The following is a 25,167-nucleotide window of genomic DNA, read 5'->3' as shown; positions in this document are numbered from 1 at the left end:
ATAGTGACTTGATATTGGTTTTTGTAAAATACCTGAGTATTTGACTAAATATTATTAATTTGCCATATTTCCCAAACCAGGTGCCCCTGGGAGTGACTCATGTGCTCAGGACAGCATCGTGTCTTCTGCCAGTCTCTATGAGTCCACTTCATGGATGTCATTAGTAACACAGTCATTCTCTTTGTTGAGGTCACTGTCAAATATTTATTGAGCACAACGAGATGCAGGGCATGCTACCAGGAAGGTGCACAGTGCAATTTCACTAAGATGCACAAAAGGCATCACCTCCGGAACATGCCTACCCAGCACTTTGAATACAGTGTCTATGCTATGATATAGTGCAGCAGTATGGATGATTGTACTGCTTTCTGCAAGAATTGCACATCGTAAGGTTTTTGCATGTAGGCATACCGTTCTCAGCCCCTGGGGGAGAATCAGACAAAGACTGAGATTTTACTTTTGCTGACAGTTTCTGTTTCTAATATTTGGACCAGCCTGGTTATGATTGATTTGTCCATAGCTGTTTTCATTCCCCAGTGGATGTCAGCGACCCTGGGAATGGCTTTAATTAGTCTGATCATTTGGCCTCTGTGGTAGACAGAACGATGCCACACATTACTGCCTTTCCCCCATGACCTTGCCTTCACCTCAGAGATGTCTAGATCCCAATCACTGTAACAACCATGAATATATTACCTTCCATGACAAAACGGGACTTTGAAGATTTGGTATAACTAGGGAGTTTAACATGGGGAGATTATCTTGGATTACTGGGGGGAGCCAATGTATTAATTCACATTGTTCTTATAAGAGGGTGGCAAGGGTGTAAAAGTCAGAAAAAAGAGATGTAAGGATGGAAAAGGAGGTTGGAGTGATGGCTTTGGAGATGGAGAAAGGGGCCATGAGCCAAAAATGTGAGAGCCCCTAGAAGCTGAGAAAGACAGAAGAGTGGGTCCTTCCCTAGAGCCTCCAGAAGGAACACTACCCTGTGGATCCATTCCGGACCTCTGACCTCTATAAAAATAAGATAATAAATTTGTTGCTTTAAGTCACTAAATTTGTGTTAATTTGTAACAACAGCAATAGGAAACTAATATAGCCTGTAACAGCTGATGAAAGAGTCTCATTTTTTTTTAACTCAGATTTTTGAGATAAAATTTATGTATAATGAAATTATAAATATTGTGCACAATTTGATGATTTCTGACAATTGTGTATTCATACTATCACCATGCAAATCAAGATATAGATTATTTCCATTCCCCCAGAAGGTTGTATCTTGTCCTTTCTGATCACAAACCCATGTGCTAACACCCTACCCACCCCCCTACCCACCAGGCAACTATGGTCTATGCTGTCTGATACCTACCAGCTTAGACTAAGTATGACTTAATTTTTGGACTTTACATACATGGAATTGTACAGGATACACTCATGTTTGATTTTTCATTCAACACAATGTTTCGAGATTCTTACACTCTTTTGAATTATTTCTCAGAATTCTATTTTCATCCTCTGTATTTACTTTTCAGCTATATCTAATTTTTTAGTGGTTTCTCTAGATGTATATCTAGATGTATATCTTTTACTTATCAGATTCTATTTTTAAATAAATGTTATAATACCTCATCAGTAATATAAGATATATAAAATGGCATAATTCCATTTGTCTCTCAGTTTTTGTGTTGTTGTCATAGAGTTTACATCTACAACTTACAAACCTTACAATACATAACTAGCATTCTATCTTTAAAGTCTTAAAGAGATAGTAACTTGAAGAAGTTGCTTTAATATTTTTTTATGATTAGTCTGCTAGAGACAAATTTTCTTACCTTTTGTCTGAAAATGACTTTATTATGCTTTCATTTTTGAATGATAGTTTCAACATGACAGTTTAAATGTTTTTTGGTATTTAAAAATATTTTACAGTACTTTTAAAAATGGAATTTTCTTGTCATCTGTCCTCTAGTTTTCTGAGCAGCCACCCATAATTCTTATTGTTCTCCTAAATACTATGCAACTTTTTTTTTTCTGGTTGCTTTCAATATTTTTTCTTTTGACATATATTTGTGGTAGTTTGACTACGGAAACAGACATCTACTGGTAAAGGGTAGAAAATACAGGACACACTTCTAATGACTGACACTGAATGTCAATGACCAAATATTAGTAGTTATGAACAGAAATACTCTTTCTGTGGTAGATCCTACTAGTGACCTACCAAATGTACACTTTCCTCATAGATGCAGTTTTTCAATGAGTAGCAACATGTTCGAGTTACAGTTTATATTTTTTACAATTCTTGCAGCTCAGGATAGCTACCAGATATACTTTGGGCCCATTAATCTCGTTTATATCTCTGAACTTTTAAAAATGTTTACATTTTGAATTCTTCCTCTCTGCACATTTTTCTTTTCCTAATTTTGACACTACCTTTCTACCACATTGTTCTTCCATTAGTTAGCTAAAGGAAAAGATTTTTGTTATGGCTGGAGTAGTATCTTGAGATCATAGCTGAAAGGCTGATAAAATCACAGTCATCTCAGCCTCTGTATCACTGAGTTGATTACTCAACTGTTTGAAATCCTCGATTCTAGTTTTCCTGCTTCATAAGAAAAATAAACCCTTTCTTTGTTACTAAGAGTTGAACGTAGTTGCCTAGAGATACTTATAATCTTATACATATATTAGAACCAAAGCCACAGAAAAAGATTAGTAACAATTGAAATCATTCATGCTGAGTTTAAATTGAATGGTGTTGGTACTAATTACTACAGAGATTAACAGAGCTCTAATCATGAAGGAAAAACTCATATAGAAATAAAACTGGAGCTAAACATTGAACTTAATAAAATTATAAGACGTAAGTGAGGAGAAAAAAAGGTGACATTCAGTATCAGAAAAGCAACATGAGCAAGATTATGAAAAAAGCCACTATGTTTTTACAACATTTCATTATAGTATTTCCTGTTCAATTTTCTTCTTAGTATTTATTTTCCTTAGTACTTAAGAATAGGCAAGATACTATGTTCATCTTTGCTTTCTGAGTTCTAGTAATATGCCTGAAAAATAGATAATAATCAATTTTTGTTGAATGAATGATGAATATGTTTATTTAGAGCAGAGGTAGGAGAGGAAAATGGAGAAGCAACTTGGGACATAATTGTGATGATTTTCAACTTCAGATGATTATCATCTAAAGGTAAGAATATTTTTTGAGCTGGAACATGAAAAAAAGTGTGGTTGTATTTTGGGAAAGTAAATCATCACCAATTTAATAATACATCAAATAGAAAACAGATCCCCAGTTTTGAAATATATGTAATATACCAAGAATGAGATTGATGAAATGAAGGATAATGATTGAAGATAATGAGATAACAAATAAAAACAAGGAGCTACATTAAAAAAAATTAATAATGAAGGATTAGCAAGAGAGACAGATATGGAAAGAAATAAAAGATGTTTCTCAATATTAAAACTGGGGTAACTGGGTGAATAATAGCATCCTTTCCAGAAATGTGTAAGTTTGGTGGTTCAGGCTGAAAGATGTCTGACTTTGTATGTGCTGAGTCTGAGACACTGCAGACAGGGATATTTAGGTAGACGTCATGAGCAAGTGTACAGATGTGAAAATAAGGCTTTGAAAAAGGTAAACTTGGAGATATGGTTTTGAGCTGAAGATGTTTAAGCTACTAATGAATTATCAGCAAAGAACTGATCAAAACCAGAGCTTTATGGTCATACACGGGAAGTATGATCTCTCTAACGAGATGTGAGTGAGAGGGGTCAGCGATGGCGACGGAGAGGGACTGACAGAAGACCAAGAGGGGAGCTACAATCAAGAGTTTCAAGTGGTACAAGATAATCAACATAACAAATGCTTCAGAGCAAGAGCAAAGACTATTAGGAGTTGTTCAAAGAACCCTGGATACAACAAAAAATGTGTATTTTGTGTCACTGAAGAAAAATTTCAGCAATGGTAAGGGGGAAGCAGTTAGACTTCCCTGTGTTAAAGAGTGTATGGTGCATGAGCAAATGGAAGCAGGGCACGTAGGTTACTCTTTGATGACTAGGATGGCGAAAAAAAGAGAATAATATGAAATGATACCTTAAGGGCATGTTCCTGTCAAGAACTGTAAAAGGTCTGAGAATTTACTCTATTTGCAAGCTAGTAAGTTATCATTTCACAGTTTCATAAATGCTGGCCGAAGACACAAACTTCTGGGTCAGAGACAAAAACCTTTATTACTCACAGAAGTAGCTGTATCAGCAGAATCTTGTAATTTGCATGAGTTCCCTGAGCCCTACTTCTCACAGTCAGGTGAGATGCTTGCACATAGAGTGGTTTTAATTAGATAGGAAGAGCCTAGAGCTTAGGGAACCCATCTATAATGGGCCTTAAGCTTGTTTGACCTTTGTCATGAAAGGAGACATTATTATTATTATATTGCATGGTAACAAAATTTTCCCTTTGCTCCAGAGGGAGACACTATCTCTTTCTTCCAAAGCTATTTGCTGTACAAACATCCTTGAAAAGATAGTCCAAAATAAAGTCAATCAATGCTTGGCTTGTAAGACATGCAGAAATGTGAAATCCATGGAGAAGAGAATTGTCTCCCTATAATTAGATTGGAAAACAAAACTTTAACATGTGAGAAACTTTAGAATGTTTGTAGCAGAAAAACACAATATCCAGTGAAAACATTCACTAACAGCGGAGAAATGAAGTATGTGAGAAAGTGAATTAGGGTAGGGTCAAACAAACAGATAGTAAATTAGGATTGCCAGAAGTGGGTAGATTTGGAGATATTTTACTTTGGATAGGAATGAGATTTAGCAGAACAATGTCAATCTTTACAGAAAATTAGAAGCTGAAGCAATTTTCCATAAGAAGAGGTGGAAGAAGATAAAATTTTCAATGAGCGTACATCATATCCCAAATTACTCGATGAATTATGAAACAAACAAAAAATAGATTAGAGCACACAATGAGAACTCAGTAGCAAGGAGTCCTACTTATATTGTTGTCGAATTTAGCATAAAGAAATGTGCTCCTTTCTTGAGTCTCAGGCACGTTTGTGAGTAAACATAGGTTTCATCAGCAGTTTCAGTTTAACTTGGAACTGAGATCTGTGCGACTAAATGCATTTAGCTATTGAGGCTGAAAGAAGAGAAGAAAGCTATCTGAACATTAATAGCACAACTCAACCTCAGGGAAATCAAACAATTTTACTGTTAACACTTTTCTATTTTCGCACGAATTTACCTGTAGGTCTACTTACAGAGAAATAGGTAGAAGTGGTTGAAGTCAAGCTGTCCCACTCTGGACCCTAACGCAGTAGTTAGAGAACCGTGTGGTCTCCAGACTGAGGCATCTTTACTTCATGTATTACCTAATTTGTTTTCTTTATTTACAAATACAAGCAAAGGGGAATAATCTGGAAACAACTTAATCATGTCACACATTAACCTAAGGACAGATTAAATGCCAAGCATTTAAGTTAAAATTCCCAACTAATTGTTGGCACATTCAGTTACAAGGTGAGCTTTAACAATTGCATTCTCCTCAACAGGGTGTTAGCAAGAGATCATTAATGTTCCCTTTTCATTTGTCCTTGGCACTCTAACCGGTCACAGGTCATGGCAGAGGAAACCTAAAAAAGTCTTAAAGTGTTCCTGCAAGTTTGGGCTCAGCAGATATGCATTACTATATATAAAACAGATAAACAACAAGGATCTACTGTATAGCAGAGAGAACTATATTCAACTTCTTGTAATAACATATAACGGGAAAGAATCTGAAAAAAAATGTGTGTATGTATATAACTGAATTGCTTGCTGAACACCTGAAACTCACATTGTAACTCAACTACACTTCAGTTAAAAATAAAATTTAAAAAATCCTGAAATGATCTAATTGAACAATGACTTATGGCGATGTCCCAAGTTTTACTGGAAATAAATCATATGTGACTATGAAAGAAAAAATTCTGCAAACAATAGCTCCTGTGTCTATGGTTTTCCATGTAGGCTCTGTGTGGGTTCCCAGCCCACCAACCTGTAAGTGGTGTTCTTGGATGCTACACCCCGTCTCCCTGGCCTAAGTTCTCTTATTATAGTCTCAAGACTACAGGCTCTGACGTCGATACTTTCTTTGAACAACATCCAGTTGATTCCCATGTTTCCTCTCTTTTTTCTGCAATTCAGGATCACTCAGCTGCTTCTCTAAAAATTGTCTGTGATGCTTATTCACTGCACTGCCATGCCTAAGTTCACATCCACCTTCTGAAACCTCTAAGCTTCTGAAATTCTAGAAAAGTGATTGTGCATGTCTTGTATATTTATGATACAATATTGTAGCACAGTTTCAAAAGCTTTTAATTTACTCAGTAATTATTTGAAGGCTCTGTTGCTCTTGCTGCAATTTCTCAAAAATACATTTGTCTTTACAGCATATTCCTCATAGCCTATAAATCCCAATCTTCACATATTTCATTGTTTGGCCTACGTTTGGTCATTCTGTATTTCTAGGAAGAGGTCTCTGTCTGTCCGTCTGTCTCTTTTTGCTGATAGTTCTACCTTGAAGACTCCACACTCTCTCGCCTACTGTTTCTTTCCTATTAGCTGTCATTATGACTAAATTTATTCAGGATAATACAAATTTTCCCCTGAAATATGTTCTGAAATTGAAGGAAAAAGCCTAGCTCCCAAACAAAAACCTCTGAAATAACACAAGCACTCTGTCTTTGTGCTGCTCATTTGTTTCCAAGCTTTATTTACATTCTCCAGAAACCATGCACAATTTTGCTTCGTATTAGACAAACTCTCCATGGATTTACTAAACATATGCTTTGATCCAAGCATGATATTATAAAAAATATTTAACAACCAATATGGCACAGGTACTGGCTAATCCAGGAAAACTGCAGCTAAAGCCTAGAGCAGAGTCCTGCAGGCCACCTGCTGTGACAGCCACCAATTCTTCAGCAGCAGTTTTGTTTGAAACAGGGAACAGAAGGATCTTGTGGTCCGAGGAGGGACTGGCTGCTGCCAGGAGTGGTTATTTGAAAACACGATCAGAAGTCTTTCACTATTGTAACCACTAAGGCCACGCCAACCAATTCTGGCTAAGTATTAGCCTTGCCTTTAACCCTTGGCTGCTTACTTTCTCCCAGTAAAAAATTTGGAATGATCCTTTCAATATCGTCTAAACTCCTCTAATGGTAAAATTCACTCAGACCTCATGTTAGCATTTACACATGGGAGTCACACTCCTTCCCCTCTAAATCAGAATCTCCAGTGAAAGGGTCTAGGCAGTTAAATCTCCCATAATCACAGCAAGTGAGACATCTCATTAGATAATTTCAGGAAACAGTGGCTTACTTTAAGTGATCCTCAGCACAACTTGATAACTTGGACAGTGCAAACCTTATGAGGTCTATTTGCAGAATAGAAAATGAATCACATCAAGGTTTTGTAACTTCCTCGATATTAGGAATCAGGTCTTCTTTTTCTAATTTTAACAGCCTCTGAATAATTGGATTGGATTATTTTCCTGCACTAAGAAGTTTTAAAAAATGGTACCATTTCTCTTCAAATTTTATTTTTCTATGTGTTTTCTCCACATCATTGTTTATTTTAGAAGATAATCTATTCAATTACTCAGTCATAAAGAATGAAATAATTCCATTTGCAGCAACATGGATGGACCTAGAGATTATTATATTAAGTAAGTCAGACAGAGAAAGACAAATATCTTATGATATCACTTACATGTGGAACCTAAAAAAAATCATACAAATTTTATTTACAAACAAAAAATAGACTCACAGACATAGAAAACAAACTATGGTTACCAAAAGGTAAAGGGTGGGGGAGGGATAAATTAGGATTTTGGGATTAACAGATACGCATTACACTATATAAAGTATATAAACAGTAAGGACCTACTGCATAGCACAGAACTATATTCAATTCCTTAGAATAACATAATGGAAGAAATCTGAAAAGAAAAAATATATCTGTATGCATATGCATAACTGAATTGCTTTGCTGTACACCTGAAACTAACATGGTAAATCAACTACACTTCAATAAAAAATAAAATTTTAAAAAGAGAAGATAACCTATTCAAAAACCATTTAGTATTATCTGCAGCTATCTTCTTCGTAAATTCAAACTCATATATTAGCTTCATTAGCAAAATACTAGGAGCACGATTTCAAACATAAAATGTTGTCCTAATGAAAGTTTCCTGTGTCAGTGAAAACTAATACGAAATAGAGGAAATTTAATTTCCCTAAAATGCATGTGAATGAATTTAAAAGTAAAATGGAAACAACACTGGAAAATAACAGCTGTTCACCCATCTCTCTTTGCATCACCTGTTTCTGCTGCACAATACTGGTTTTTCTGGTTTACCTTTTGGAGATAATTATGGAGAATTTTTCAGCCTCTTTGTAAATGATTTTTTTCCTCTGAGGATATAATATACTGTTTTCTTCCAATAGAAGGCCAGTGTGTGTTAAAATATATATAATGGATAATGGACAATATTGACTGACAAAGAATGAGTGACTGAAAATGTGCAAAATATGCAATCTGAAGGTAATGGCATGTCACTCATTGAAAATTCTGAAGGTGGTGACATGTCACTCATTTGTAAGCCATCTGCCTAGAGAATTCAATCCAAATGGCTTTGCCAAAAAAAAAAAAAAATTGTCAGTCCCATCAATAATCAACTGGAAAACAAGCATTACATTAGACTGAGGTGAATTTCAGGTGGAAAATGTGCTTGTCTTAGTATTCACTAGAATTTCTATGTAGAACTGGATATATCAATGTGACTGCCAAGCTTAAATTCCTGGAAATTGGAAATCCAGCCTCGGATAGATGACTGTCTCAATCAGGGGATTTAGAACTGGGCCAAATAATACTATGCTGATCCTGAGGACCTCATTCCTGGCTTAGACGTGGCAGGCATTTGAGTGACTAAATAGAATGGGCAATTTGCTGAATGTGTTAGGGATTGTCAGGAGATACATGTGTACATGGTCATAATGCTAGAACAATTGAGAACTTTTACTTGTTTTTTTTATTCCTGTGGATATTCAGTACAGTTTTCCTCAAAGTGAGTTCTTTGAACCATATGTCAGAATGACTAGACTGCTTCTCATAAAGGCATATTCCTGAGCCCTATGAACAAAATTAACTAGCAGGTATCTCTGTAGTCATTGATAAGCACTCCACAAGCTTCAAACGCACAGTGAGGTTTTTTTGCACCACTGCTCTAACCTTACTTAATCAGATGCTGTTCTTAGGACCATGTGCTAAAAATTTATAGACAGAACTCGGTGTTTCTACCAATCTGTAGCTTTATCGTGTGATTTGAACAGTACTAGAATTTCTCCCTGTACGACAGGACGGGACTACTATAAATCTCCTGCAAAACCTGAAACTTCATGCCCTCAGATTAAATCAAGCCATCTTTATACGTCCTCTTCTACTAAGCCTTCTGTTAAGAGTAAGTCAATATCAATAATAGTGATAAAAATAATTTTAACCTCTTTTTTAAAATCTTCTATCAGAAATCTTCACCCCATAAGTAACTGAGAACAAGAAATCAAGAATGATGATAAAAAAGTTATATCTTTCTGCCCCTGCTGTACTTGCATTTTATCTTTTATTGTAATCAGCTATGTTCACATGTAGATCACACCTGGTTGCTAATAAATTCTTGAAGGACAGGGACTGCTTCCTTCATCATTCTATCTCCGGGGACTCCAGAGCTTGCTATAATGTTTGACACATGTTGATTTATTGTCTGAATAATAATGCTATTATAAAGAAATTAAGGAAAAATCATGGGCTAGTATTTGGGAAAGGCTGAAGTACTAGGATACGAGGGTGGTCCACCTCAGAGGAGAAACAGGGAAATCCAAGGTAGGATGAAAATGAGGGAAAATAAAAGGAGGAAAGGATGCATTTAGATTTTTTTTAAACTTCGTCAGAAGTTAATACTTCATTCAAAAATATGTTTTTCCTCTGAACTTCATTATTTTAATATATAAAACATGTGTATATATCTAAATAAAGATACATGTGTTACTGATAACTACAAGAGTCTCCTCTACGTCAAATTTAATTAGTAATTGTTTTGCCCAGTGAAGGCTTTTTCAATCATGCATATATTTTTAAACAAAATTAAGCATTTATGCTATAGTCATTCAACAGTTCCTTGTTTGCGAAACAAATACAGAAAATTTTGTAAATAGGTTACATTGCAGAAGGTCACAAAATATCTTTGATTAAGAATTGACTAAGAATAGGAATCATAAAATAAGTTGTAGTCTAAGATCAACTACTTACTTATAAGAGTCTATATTGGTGAACAATTTTATTGGCTGTAAAATGATCATGGACATACTAGTTACCTAACTGAACCCACAGACTTACCGTGAAGTTGGACAGAGGCAATGAACGTAAAAACATTTTGTAAAGACTAATGCATATATATGTGTTATAATCAATATCATGTATTAAAATGACATCCTTAAGGCTTCCTTTGGGTTCTTGAGAAAAGTCCTTGAGTAGCATCAGAATTTGACACTCAGGCTTTTGTATTCAGCTATTTATACAAGGTTCTGTCTTCTAAGCAGTGATATTAGTGTTGAGAACAAGTGACATAAGACCTGAACAGTTAAAAGGATCAGACATTGAGCTTTAGAATTTTTTGGTGAAGCATATCTGAAGTTTTTTGCAATTGGCTTTGTCCCAATCCTGTTGTTAAACCTCTGGAAAAAATTTACTGATTTATCTTTTGATTAAGTTCAAATCACTTAATTTGTGAGCAGAAGGGAGACAGCAAGATTTGAATTCTCCCAAATTCAAATGTTTTCATAAAGTCTTGAAATTCTGATTCTGGTAACAGAAGCATATTCTTTCTCTGCTTTGGTTGATATTGTAAGACCATGACTGCTATTACTAAAATTTTTACATACTTATTGGTCATGGTGGTAGGCTGAAAAATACCTCCTCAGAGGATGAAGAGATGCCCACGCTCTAATTCCCCAAACTCATTAATGTGTTGTCTTACAGTGCAAAAGGGACTCTGCAGATCTGATTAATTTAAAATTTTGAGATGGAGAGATTATGCTGGATTAGCCAAGTAGGACCAATGCAATTAAAAGGTCCTTAAAGATGGTGGTAAGAAAGTCAGGATTAGAGGAGGAAACCACACAGAAACAAAGGTTGTTTTTAGGAGTTTGGCTTTTCTAGATAAGACGTGTAAGTGATAAATTTATATTTCACTGTATAACATATCTTACTTAGCATAATATCCTCAAGGTCCATCATGTTGCTGTAAATAGCAGGATTTCTTTCTTTCTCATGGCTGAATTACATTCCATTGTATGTCTGTGTGTGTCTATGTGTATCTATCATATCTTTTTTTTTATCAATTCATCTATTGATAGGCACTTAATTTTTTCATATCTTGGCTATTATGAATAAGGCTGCAATGAACATGGGTGTGTAGATATCTTTTTGAAATACTGATTTTTAATTCCTTCAGGTATATATCCAGGAGTGGGATTGCTGCTAATACTACAGTGGTAATCATATTGCAATATATAAGTGTATTAAACCAACACACTGTATACCTTGAACTGATGGAACAGTAGATGTCAGTTACATCTCAAAATACTAAAAAACAAAAAAACAAAAAACTGAGCAGGGATTGAACTCATTCCATTGCTCACTGGGAGGACACAAGCCAAGGAATGTGAGCAGCCTCTGGAAACTCCACAAGGGACGGAGACAGATTCCCCCCTAGAGCTTTCAGAAAGAAAGCAGACTGGTTAACACCTTAATTTTATGGCTTCTGACTCCCAGAACTGTAAGATAGTAAGTTTGGGTTGCACTAAGTCACTAAATTTGTGGTTATTTATTATAGCAATGATAGAAAACTAATATAGCTCAAAAACAACCATAATCACTGTTTTCATTAAAGAGAAAAAATGGTTAAGATTTTAAATCTATGGAGCCAGAATGCCTACACTGAAATCCTCTTTCCATCTCTTACTAGATGAGTTACTTTGGCAAGTGTTTGCCCGCCTGTGCAGTGGGGATAAGAGTACTTTACAGGGTTTTTGAGAAGATTAAAGGAGTTAACAAATCTGAAGCTACCAGAACATTGTGTGACACATGGCCATTTTCATAAGATCTAAATCATCTTTTTATTATTGTCATTATTAAAGTTGTGATTATCACTTGCTTATTCTTTAAATAAAAAATATCAGAGTTTTCACTCTCTAGGTGCCATTTGATGGTGAGGATATCAAAATGTGTTTTGTTAAACCTCTGCTTTCAGGAAACCTATGATAATGAGGGAGAGATGGAGTATGTACCTGTGCAGTGCAGGATGGAAAATTGTGAATGTCTTAGATGTTTTTCTTCCTTCCCACTATTCTGCTTCTGAGTCTAGCAAGTTTGATGGATGGTGTATTATGCATCTGCCCTTGACTGTGGAAGTATCTCAATTGTAGTACACTTTTGACCCAATTATGTAGGTAAAATTTCTTTTAATTGGAAAAATAAATAAATAATTTGGGGAAGAAATAAGAAGTATTTGACTAGGCTATGTGTTGAATTGCTGCCCATATATTATCACCCCTAGATGATAAGTTATAACCTGTAATTATCACAGAGCTCATCCACTGCCACACAACTATCACGTACGGAAAGCATCTCAGTTTTAGTGCTCAGTTAAAAACAAAAACAAAACAACCAACAACAATAATAAAAACTATATTTTATATCTGGTGGTAAACCACCTCTTCTGATAACAGCTCTCATATTTTTTTTAGAATTATAAAATGACAGCTCAGAATGGTAGATAAAGCCTCAGACAAGAAACAAGAAAATAATAACAATTTCTGAGTCCATGTAGCAATTTTCCTCTAAAATTAACCTTCACAATCCCATGATGGATTGAACAGGTACCATTTTCAGATGTCATCTATAAGAGGAAGAACACTCAAAGATGTGAGGTCCACAAAAAACCCACAAGGGTAAACATCATCACCACCGCAAAACGTACTGAGCAAGTGTTTTTGTGTTGTCGTTCTGATTTGTTTTGCATGCAGTGTTGTACTGCCGGTGGTACCACCCCCCACCCCATCCAGAAAACAAACAAAATAGCGTCTGGCTTCAAAACAGGACTCAATCTGTACATATGTGTTTGAACAGCTAAAATATGGCGTGCCAGCCACTCTCACGTTGGTCTTCATTAGCTGCCACTCTCCAGTTTAGGAAGGTCACACATACAGTATAGTTACACGGATTAGCTTAGTATTTGCTCTATTTCTCTGGAGACATGGCCTGAATCAATCTGTGTTTAACACTATGATTCTGTTTGAAGTTAACGGAAGAGCATGAATTAGAAACAATCAAACGAGCCAAAGTATTAAGATCACTATATAGATGGGAAAGACCCAAGGGAATTCTAGTAATTTTAACTTGTGTCTTTAGATATAAAGTTCAAAGAAAAATGTTCACATAAATTTCTATACTTGCTCTTCCTAGAAGTACTCTCAATTTGTAAAGATGCATATGTTGTTGTTTATTTAAAAGATAAAATCATGTCACTACAATGCATAATGTCTGAGAATATTTGACTTTGCATCATAGGCTCTATTAAATATCATCTGAATATTTCAGACCAAAAACTATTTAAAGAAGCCAGTATTAGCAACAAAAAAGCAACATTCCTCATAGTAGCATAATTTGTGACCAATTTATCTATTTTAAGGAATACATTGTATTATGACCTTCATTAAACTTCCAGACCTTGGCAATGTTTTGCCAGGCAATGATAAATTTATCCTTATAAAATATACCACTTTTGTTTTGTTGGATAAATACTGGAGAATGAAATCTTTGCCGAAAAATTTAAACATTCTTCCTGAGGAGTTATGTGGCACAAAGCTATATACCAAATCAAGGCTGAATAGGGTGGGATTCCTCCAGAGTGAGGTATTTTGATATAGATTTGGGGAGCATGTTTTGACAACTCAGTGATATACTTTGACAGAGAGTAGATAGCAGATAACACACTGCCTCTCAATGTTACAGTACTTCCAAGTTAAAACAATATAGACACATGCTAGGATCTTACAATATTGGTGTTCTTTTGTTGCAAATCACAGAAACTGGCTACAGCTTATCTAAATCAAGAAAAGTATTTTAAAAGTGTTTTTGAAAAATACAAAATTGGTGGTAAGATGGGAGGTCGAGGCTTGAAATCAAACAGGAAATTCTGGAGGGTAATGGCACTGGTCTTCTGACAGGTGACATGCAGTCTGACAGCCTCTTCTAGAATTAAGTGGAATTAAGTGTGTTTGCATCTTTTTGTGATGGCATGCTCAAGTTTGTGATTCTAATTGACTTTGGTTGGATCAAGAGTCTGAACACTGCGAAGGGCAAAACAGTGCACATAGGAACCCCAACACACTATACAGAATAGGAAGAAGAAACTTGGTTGTAATCAAAAAGAAGACATGGCTGCCTGATACCCCCAACGCCACCAAATCCAATGTATGCTGTAGATTTATTCTCATATTTTGACAACTTAAAAATATTACAGCTAAGAATTAGGAAAATCACATATTCAAAGCTTCATCAATGACAGTGACAGGAAATGGACTAGGGGATGTAGAGGTGGAGGTGAGGATAAAAGGAGCATTTTTAAAGGATACATTTATCTGTAAAGATATAATTTTAAAGAGTTCTCTTCAGGCTGGATTGATAATTAATTCTGAATATTTTTATCAAGCAAGAAACTGGAAATAAATCAAGCCTCGTATATTATACCCCAGACACCTGCCATCTTCAGTTGTGATAGATGTAGACTAAATTGTTTGAAATTTTATTTAAATGCAGTTTAATATAGAATTTAAATGATACAAAATAGAAGAATAGCTCTAATTGCATAATGCATTATCTTAGCAAATAAATAATATATGATCTACTGAATGTGTAAATGACACCGACAGAACTTTGGTAAATTTACTTGTGTTTCTCTCACCCATTAGCAATTCTATAATCACTTAAAGTCTTACTCTTCATGAAGTGAAATTATTTTAAACTTTTCATATGCTGACAAACAGAAACCTTTTTATTCTCCATTTACAAAATGACATCTGCTCTGTTTCCATTTTACTTTTTCAAAATGAGTTCACTTTAGTGTTTTATTTCTTATTTTGTCAAATAGCTTTGCCAAAGATGGTGCAAATCTAGTCCCTGTAGACCAGAAATTACAGAAATGTAGACATAACACTTTACATATGGCAGTTATGTGCTTAACATTTTATATTAGGTATTTTAGACATCTAGATTTCCCTTTCTCTATTTTTAACTCAATCAAATGCCAAGAAAATTTTAAACAACAAAAACCAAGCCATTTTGCAAGCAGGATATTGACTACTGTTTTAAATAACAGTAATACTATAGTATTAATAATATAAATAGGTCCTCACGTCTGATCATCTAAATACAGACAGTCTGTAGCTCTTTCTTTTCAATGACAAGAGAAGTAACACTGATCAGAGCCATGCTGCTGTTGTCACCCGATCACTTCCTGATTCTCTCCTTCACATTATCTCCTCTCTCCGTGCTGACACGCATCATGGCCTCACACACACGCCGGTACACACGTGTGCACACACATACACACACACACACACAACTGGGGTGTGGGGCTTAATGCTGTGGATTCTGATGTCAGTCTTCCCGGGGTTTCCTAAGATCTGTCACTTACTAAGTATGCAAATTCAGGTACCTTACCTTCTCTAAGCCTCTGTCTTCATCTGACCAAGACAGGCACCACGCACACTCTCAGGGAGTGTAAAAGGTTCTTGGTGCAATTATTGCTATTGTTGGCAGAGTGCTTATGGGAGAAACAGCAGCTGTGATATCTGTAAGTTTTATTGGTTTAGCCTCTGTATTCAGAAACTTTATTCTCGATCATAATCAAATAGAAACACCTTATTAGAAGATCATTCTTAAAACATAGCACATATAATAAAGGATAATTATGAAGCTTAGAATGAATCATAACTCTGATATAAATTCTGAGATAATTCTGCCATTAGAGACACATATTTCTTTTTTCATTTTAATCTTGTCTTACTTGTTCAGTTACTACAGAAATCAGAATATGAGAAGGGACTCACCAGTGCTGACTACTGATGAATTTTAACAATTAGGGTTGGATGAAATCAGAGTCCAAAACACATCATTATATTATTATGATATATTATTTTCATTTATTTGGACATTATCTATTACTATAATTAATTTGGCTCAGAAATGAATTTTCTTAATGTTTTAATCAGTAGGGTCCCAGAAAGGCAGGATGCTGCATTAAGACATCATGCAGTTTTGAGGTGTGATTCTGCTGCCAACTTCTCCCCATTTCTTTGCTAAAATGCCTGATGTCTGAGTACACGTCTGACATCATAAGAATCAGGATTTAAATAACAGATCTCAGTCTCTTCTGGCTTAAAGACTATTCCTTGCAGAAGCTGAGACTTCTCTAAGCCTATCTGAGCTAAAGATACAAACAAATCTTCTCTGTTCTGGTCTCAGTCATTCAGGTCTAAGCCGCAGGCTAAATCACTTATAATTCAGAAATCTCACTCTTCTTGATGAAAATGAAAAATAATCTTGAACAAGAGTAGTATAGAGGAGAAAACACTTAACGAGAAATCAGGAAGTCTGGTTTAGCCCTGAACCATCTTCAATCTATTTTGGTAACCTTGGTAACCTTGGCAAATAAAACAATCTTTATGTAAAGTTAGAAAGTTCAGTTCAACTATTCTAAGCATCACTCCAATGCTAATGTCCTCTGAGGGGGAAAAATCCATAACCATATATTATTTTAATCTAACTGATATTTTTCCTAACACAAACTTACACACACAGATACCATACACACTCTCCTACACATATTCATAGACACACACTTTTCCAGTTCCTCTCTTTCTTTCTCCCTCTCGTCCTTTTCCTTAGCCAAATATGGAAATCCAATATTCTAAATACTCTTATTCTTCTTAAGCAAAAGAGAAATCTCAAAGGATTTGTCAACAGATCAGAAGAATTCTGTGCAGGTGTATTTCCCTGGGGAAATATATATGCCAATGATAGAATTCTAGGTCTGACTTTTACACGGTGATAAAGTGCTTGTTTGTTTTTTGCTAGTAAAAGAAAAATGAAAGAGAAGTCATTTATCACCCAATGGAATAAAAAGTTCTCAGCAACTGCTTAAGTGAAATGCCTCCTCCTTATTTAAGACACTAGTCCCCTTAAACCCACATCTACTTTTATTATTGATTTTTATCTTCTTTGCCCTCAAGAAATAGCAAGAAACATGTTCAATTCTAGCCTGGGGGAAAATAGAAGAAAAAAACTTAACAGAGATCTATCCTACTCTGGTAGAAAAACTGACTTGATGAACTAATTGGCCCTTTGTATGACTGACAGTTAGAACACCTTGTGCTGGGTGGAAACCAAACTGAGCACCGTCATAGAGAAGAAAAAGCCACATCAAAACGTAAGTTAGATGTGTTTCTCTGAGTCTGAATTTGGCAGACTCTTACTATAATTCTATCCACAAGAAGATAAAGAGAGAGTCGGAAGAGCCATCAGAAGAGGAAATAGAGTAAATTCTTACTGATCTTCAAAAGAAATAAATATTCTATTGGTCTGTCTCTTAGTTTCTATACTATGAGATATCTGCTACATGAGTAGAAGCTTTTCTGGGTTATTTTACCAAGCTACATTTTCATATTATTCAGACACCCAGGATTGTGCTAACGATTCAGCAATGGCTTTTTAAGTTATGGAAGTTGGGTTAATTTGACTGCTCAAACCCTTCCCTCTAACTCTTCAACTGATGCATTATAGAATTGCCTGAAGTAGCAATTATGTTGTGTTGTCACCGGTACAAAATGATGTAACACCAGGAGAAATTCTTCCTGACCTGTAAAATCAAATCAGTGTCATAGACTTCCTACATGTACTCCGTAGAAACAAGGAAGCTGATCAAGGATGAATTTAAATAAATGATCATCTAAATGATTCCAGCTTTTCCAGCCAGAATAGTAAGAGGAGTGGAACTGGAGAATTATCTTGACCTATCTGCCATTTTTTCCTAGCCATCTCTTACCTTTCTAACAAACTCATAGCAGAAATATATTGAACTGTGCATGCTAGAACATAAGTAGCCACTGTGACAAGCATAGCTAAAGGATGCTTACTTACATTCTTATTAGCTGAAATCCCAGATGTTGTATTGAAAATCCCAAACCCATACCCATACCCAAAAAGGTTGCAGCAGACTTTTATTGTGGATTATATGGTAAGGGTCTGAACCAGAGTTCCCTTTTTAAAAGATTTTCCTGGGTGCCACGGACTAAGAGAAGGTTGAGTATGCTGTCATTATTTCAAATTCATAAAAATATTAATAAATAATAGTATTTTTGTACTTATTGCTCTAGATTTACAAATATTTCCTCATTTCATCCTCAAAATAACCTTTAGAGGAAGATACTACTAATATTCCCATTTTACAGGTGAGGAGACAGAGAGTTTTAAAATTTGAGTTTACTCAATAAATAGTAGAGACAGCGTTTAAAGACCAGGTATTCTGCATCTAGAACCTGTTTGTATCAAGAATCTATATCCAAATGGCAAAAGAAGATTGTAATTTACACCATGGATTATACATTAATCCTCTAAATTGCTGGCTATTTTAACCAATATACTGCCATTTAAATTAAAGAAGGCTTTGGTATTTTAATTACAATTGCATTAATTACAGTTTCATTTCTGCAGATTACCACACTATTACAACTTATTTTTTCAAGTTTCTATTGGGATCGAAAGTCAGATTAATCTGTATTTTGTTAATAAGAACAGGACTATTATGATAAACCACAAAGAGCTGAAAGAGACTATCAAATAAAACAACAAGAAAACAAGCAGGAAAAAAAAAAACCAACAACAAAAAAAGACCTACCTTTCCTGTGGTGGATGAGAATCAACAGGTGTAGAAAAGGGGCGGTCCAAGCATGCCAGTTTAGATACGGTCCATTTCCTGCCATGAGGGGGCTATAAGAAGAAACAGAAGAAACTCAGGTTAAAGCTAAACAGATTTCTATTTCCACCCCTCAAGAAGCCTTCTGCTATTATTTTGTTTCCTCTTAAATATTAGTAATACAGAATCATCTGCACTGCTTTCTTCTCCTGGTAGGATAATGAAGAGATTGCTATATTAAAACGTTATTCCCTTAAGCAAGTAAAAACTGAGGCATCTTAGAAATGCTCAATTTTGACTTGATATCAAATCCATCATGTAGACATAGAAAAACATTCTTTAATAGAATTATCAAACTTCAGACATAATATCAGGAAACTCCGCAAGTTAAAGCATCAGTGACAAGCCCCTCAAAGTTTGTAACAAAAAGCTGTGAGATGCTGGACAAGAGAAAAAAACTTAGTCATCTATGCTGTACTTTGTCAAACACACAAGCTTCACTGACAAATGAACAACTACCTTGGGGGCTGCAACCCTATTTAAACAATACAGGCTGGATGAGTTGCAAATTTGCACAACAATTTTGGATTGAACTGGAGAATAAATGAGTTCAAGCATATTAATTCAGTTTCTACCCATCAGAAACTCAAAATGTGTACAATGTTCAAGGACTGAAATTTAAAAATATAAACTGAAAAAAAGGTTACCACAACTAGTATCAATTCATCAGCATTCAACTTTAGCAATCAACCTTACAAATGAACTTAGAACATCAGTATGTGAGCTACACTCATATTTGGGTAGGAATGGTACTTACACACAAGATCTAATGAACCTGGAACACTTACTGAACACACACAGTATACGTATGCAATATGTACCCTGTAAGACTGGAAAAGAACAAATGAAGATGGTCTCTTCGCTTAGGGAGCTTACAGCAAAATATATCCTCATAATAAAATATTGATGAAAATGATTCAAATTTTCTGAAAAAAATTCTTTGACAACCCTGCAAAGCTTAAGGGGGGTTATTAAATAAGCCACTTCACTCTGTCTAATTTGAGGTACTTCACTATAATGGATACCTTCAGCCTGTAGTTTCCGCAAGGTCAATGATCTTGCCCCTCACCTGCAACTAAATTCTCTGTCTCTAGAAAAGAGCTTGCCAAACACCAGAATATCAGATTCATCCTCTCTCTCTCTTTCTCTCTCCTTCTCTTTCTTTCTCTTTCTTTCTCTCTTTCTCCCCACCCTACCTCGGGAAAAACAAGAAGGCAGGAAGAAATTTACATAGATTGAGGCTTTCTCAAGGGAGGAAGGAGAACCTTTTTACTAAATCAGTCTGAAAGCAGAGACAAAGAGGATTTCTGGTATAACCAGCCTATTTGCTTTCACCTTGAAATCAGTTTCTATTTTGCAGAATCTGGAATCTCACTGTAATATTATACCATTACCTACATTGCTTTGTGTTTATCTGAACAGACAGGAACTCCGCAGAATGATTCCTACAGTTTGCTTTAAGCTTAGATGCACAATACTAAGCAATCTATAAAAATCAAATATGTTTCTACACCAAAACTGAGAACCTTTCAGACAAAGGGAACAGGATTTTAAGCTTCTACTTAGTATGTACAATACTAGAAAGAGCACTGTTTCCCAAAAAAAAACAACATAAAAAGCTGGATCTACAAACCAACATTTCCTTGAACTCATTAGGGAACTGAGATCACAGGGCAACAAACCAAAAATCTGTGGAAAGATAGGATCTTCCAAAGAGAGAGAGGACAGAGCACTTAGTTACCTGGGGCAGATGCAGAAGCTGAAGGGCAAGAAAGAAGAATCCAGCTAAAACTTAAACCAATTGCTAAATAATGAGTATGGGCTAGTATGAGAGGCCAGAGCTTCTAGGAGCTGAAAGCCACAAAGGTAATTTATGACCATCTGCAGTATTTTCTCAAGAGGTGATCATGAGGAAAATTAGTCAAAGTAAGAGACAGGGAGAGCCCCTGATGATGTGTGTCAAGGGGAGGGGACTTTCATGCAGGAAGGGCATAAAGCCCCACTCAAAACCTCCCCTGTTGTCCCTTTAGAACAAAAGTTTAAGCCCCTGGTGTAAAGTAGTAAAATAAACTGCTCTCAGGATATCGGTGGAAAACCCCTGCATCTAGGAGTAGGAAATAAAAACTCACCTCTACTTATGCAGAAGGGAACAAAACACTCAGGACTCGTGTTATTAGAGATTATCCACCAGGGAAAGAGCAGGATCACTGAGGAGGAGATCCTTACATCCTTGAGACTGGCCGCACACTGCCCGCCTAAGACCAAGGCTGACCCCAAACACCAGGGAATGTCCGTGCCTTTCACTCCCTCTCCCAGATCATCAAGAGCTGCATGACAGATAACAGCAGTCTACTATGTGGAGAGGGGTGACGCTGTGAAGAAATATCTAACATACAAGTGCAAAGAGAAGACCTAAAGCAGAGAATGGAGCAGACATTGATGAAATCTTCCAGAAAACCAGTCTTCACACTAAACAAAAGGCAAAGGTAGAAAAATTTGAAGTTGGTGGTACAATAAGGGTAACCATAACAACAACAACGTGGTTCACCTTCTGACTAGAAAACCTCAACCTGGCAAGAAAAGAAGTTTCACATTTCCAGGTCTCTATATCTCAGTCTCCGTGCTCCTATACAAGATGTCTGGTGTTCAAGTCGAAACTACAAGAAATACAGAATACAAGCAAAACACAGCACACTGTTCAGGGACTAATAGAACGAGCCTCATAAGACCCAGATATTGGCACTAACAGACAGAGAATTTTAAATCACTCTATATTCTTTTTATTGATTAATGATTAATACATAAAAGTCTGTGGAGCAAAAGGCAGGCAACATGCATAGATAGATGGGGCAAGAGAAACATAAGAAATAATCAAAAGGAAAAACTCGGTGATAGAAGTGTGCACCACCTTTGACGGGCACATCAATAAACTCAACATAGTAAAGAATCACTGAGCGTGAAAATAGGTCAATAGAAAGAACACACAGAGAAGCACAGGAGGTAAAACAAAGTGAAAAATAAAATGAGTTCCAAGATACAACCTAATATATTTGAAAATAAAGTCCCAGAAGTAAAAGACAAATAGAATAAAGCATAAGAACTGTTTGAAGAGATGATGGCCAAGACTCCCAACTACAAATCCTAGTAGCTCAGCAAACACCAAAAGTATAAACACAGCACACACACACACACACCCTCACCGCCCCCACCTAAGCACATTTCTATCAAACTTTCGAGAGCCAAAGATAAAGAACATATATTTAAAGCACCAGAGAAGGGAAGTCAGAATTATAGTAGACTGTTTGCAATAACAGTAAGAAATGGAAGGATTTGCCAGGTAATGGAATGGCATGTTAGAGTGCCAGGGCAGGGGGAACTGTTTATTTAGACCTCTTTATCAGCAAACGTAGCTTTCAAACACGAAGACATACATTTCAAGAGAGGGGCTTCTAAAACAGCAGAGTGAGGATCTCTGGCGAATCCCCTCACTGGCACAACTATTTAACTGATGAAAATTATTAAAAACAAACAAACAAAACCCAAGCACTGTAGGAACGGCATGCACTAGTTTCCTATCATTGCTGTAACAAATTACCACAAACTTGATGACTTAAATGACACACATTTTCTTATAGTCCTGGAGTTCAGAAGTGCAAAATAGGTGTCTCAGCTAAAATTGAAGTTATAGGTAAATACACATTCCTCCTGAAGGCTTTGAGAAGAATCCAATCCCCTGCCTTCCTTAGTTTATGGCCTCTTTATATCTTCAAAGCCAGCAATAAATGGTAGAATCTTTCTTACATTGCATCACTCTGATGACTGACACTCCTTCCTCCCCCTCCTCATTTTAATCCAGGATAATCTCTTCATTTTAATATAAATTTATTAGCAGTCTTAATTCCATTTGCCAACTTAACCCCCCTTTGCCATGTTAATCAGCAGAACCTGTGAATGCTGTGTAAGACAGGGACATATTATGGGGCCATTATTGTGTCTACAGCAATCCACTATCTGACACCAAATAGATTCACATCCAACCCACGTGCAAACACACTCATCCCACCCAAGGACACCAAAAGACTCAACCAATTAGAGCATCAGCTCAAGTTTTAAACCTCATATCAAAAGTCCCAGATGTTACTACTTAATTCAACTACATTAGGTATAGATGAGAGTATGGGTATAATCCATTCTTAAAGAAAAATTTCTCCCTGCTTGTGGACCTGTGAGTCTCGTAAACAATTTATCTGCTCCCCAAATAGAATGTTGGTACAGGAATGGGTTAACAGTTACAGAGATTTCCAGTCAAAAAGGAAGAAAACAAAAAGAAAAAAGGAGTCACTTGTCTTAAGCAATTTCAAAGTCCAGCTGGGAAAACAGTATTAGGTTTCAAGGCCTGGGAATAATTCTTTTCTGTTGAAGGTTCCACCTACTGGGCTCACAGTTCTGTTCTTAGAGTCATTATTCCTTTTAATGAAGGGGAGAATGTGTTTGAAGTTTAGTGATTTTATCATCCTGTTTCCTACCTACAGAATTTTGACAGCCTGACAAACTTCTTTCATTTCTTCTTCTCTCTGTCCCTTTTAGTACAAGTTGGCAGTATTTTCTTCTTCTATAAAAATTTCAAATATCTTGTGTGTCTCCCATGTATCCTCACATGAACTCATTGTGTTAGACCAAAATTTCTCCCACAGACCTTTCCTGAGTAATCTTGTATGTGTTCCTAGCTTCTGCTGGGATGGCTGAGAGGATCAGTATGTTACACATCTAATCTCACAAAGCCCTTTGTGTGACTGAATACTCTGAACTTCTAATCCTCCTGAGGCATTATAAAACAATTGTCTAGCCACAGATCTGACTCTCTCCATCCTTGTCTAATAATAAATTAATTTTTTCATGCTTTACAATCTAGATAACCTGAGAAGTCTCCAAATAGTCATGTCTCAATTCTTTTGCTTAACAGTTCTTTCCTCCATGTATCTCCTTCCTCTCACATTTTACTACAGGTGACAAAAAGAAATCAGAGCACACTCTCAATAGTTTGCTTAGATTTCAGTGAGATTGAAGCCTCACTGGCAGAAGGAACTTGAACATAACTCTGGCCAAACTCGAAAAATAGGTTACGCTGACCCAGAATCCAAAAATCAAGAATCTAAGATTAAAAATATCACAGTCATCCTGACGGTCTGGAATATTGTGTGTATGCCAAAGTTTATACCGTTTCGGAAGCAACCAGAGAGGAGAATGCCAAGGTACAATTTTGTTTGTATGTGGGACAATAATATGATAATATATGATAAAAGAAAAACAGTGTTTCTAACGATTTAGTGTAAGGAAGGCATTCAGATTTCCCATAACTTCTGCATCCAACTGCAATTGGTCTGTAAGTATAATGAAAGAACAATGCTAAATACATGTATTTGAACTCATTTATCCTGTAAGATATGTAAATCATCAGTTAGTAAATATAACCATGTATAATAGCTTAAGAGAAATTATCAGGAGAGCAGAACTTCTGTTACTCTTTAACATAAATTAAAATAAAGACATTCCAATGTGTACCTAATTCTGGTATGAGTCCCCAGTTTCCTTAGATCACTGATACAAACAAGTATAAACTTCAGAACTTCGCTCTTCTTTGACTGTTCAATGTAATTATCTCATCAGCCATTTTCAAGTAGACTGTATTGTTGTATGTTTTTTCCCTAATGAGGTTTTCTTTATGTTTCGTACTCTCTTTTATTTGGCAATACACTGCAAGTTTTGACACATTCGAACGGCATTCATCAAAGCGTAAAGGGCTTGATTTCCTCATTAGTCATCTTTCATCTTTCCTATGTTTTTATTGATTTTTGGCTTGAAACACTCCTTTCAACATTCTTTAACAAAAATTCCTATTATGTTGACAAGAATGTTTCCTAATACATTTTGATGTTTTAATAAGGTATTAAAATCATTAAATCATTTTTGACATCACACAGCTTAAATAAATGCATCGTTTTTTTGCT

At 35.8% G+C, this 25,167-nt stretch overlaps 1 protein-coding gene across 38 annotated transcripts in view; it reads right to left on the bottom strand.

The window, feature by feature from the left end:
• The window catches only part of LOC106730093 (endogenous retrovirus group PABLB member 1 Env polyprotein-like), a 637,472-nt gene that overhangs the window by 112,626 nt on the left and 499,679 nt on the right, over positions 1–25,167 (bottom strand). For 24 of the 38 annotated variants that reach the window (XM_032478125.1, XM_032478088.1, XM_032478113.1 and 21 more), the window contains 2 exons: positions 19,082–19,173; positions 17,914–18,043 (listed from right to left, as the gene is read on the bottom strand). In XM_032478125.1, the coding sequence (XP_032334016.1) occupies positions 17,928–18,043; positions 19,082–19,173 (208 nt within the window). In that variant the 3' untranslated portion in view covers positions 17,914–17,927. Of the gene's footprint in view, positions 1–17,913; positions 18,044–19,081; positions 19,174–25,167 lie in introns of those variants that run through there. The other 14 variants (XR_004319394.1, XR_004319430.1, XM_032478196.1 and 11 more) reach the window with 2 other exon arrangements.

Source organism: Camelus ferus, chromosome 1 (assembly GCF_009834535.1).
Source record: "Camelus ferus isolate YT-003-E chromosome 1, BCGSAC_Cfer_1.0, whole genome shotgun sequence".
Lineage (NCBI taxonomy): Eukaryota > Metazoa > Chordata > Mammalia > Artiodactyla > Camelidae > Camelus > Camelus ferus.
Note: the sequence above shows the minus strand (reverse complement) of the source record. Positions and strands in the feature narration are given on the sequence as shown.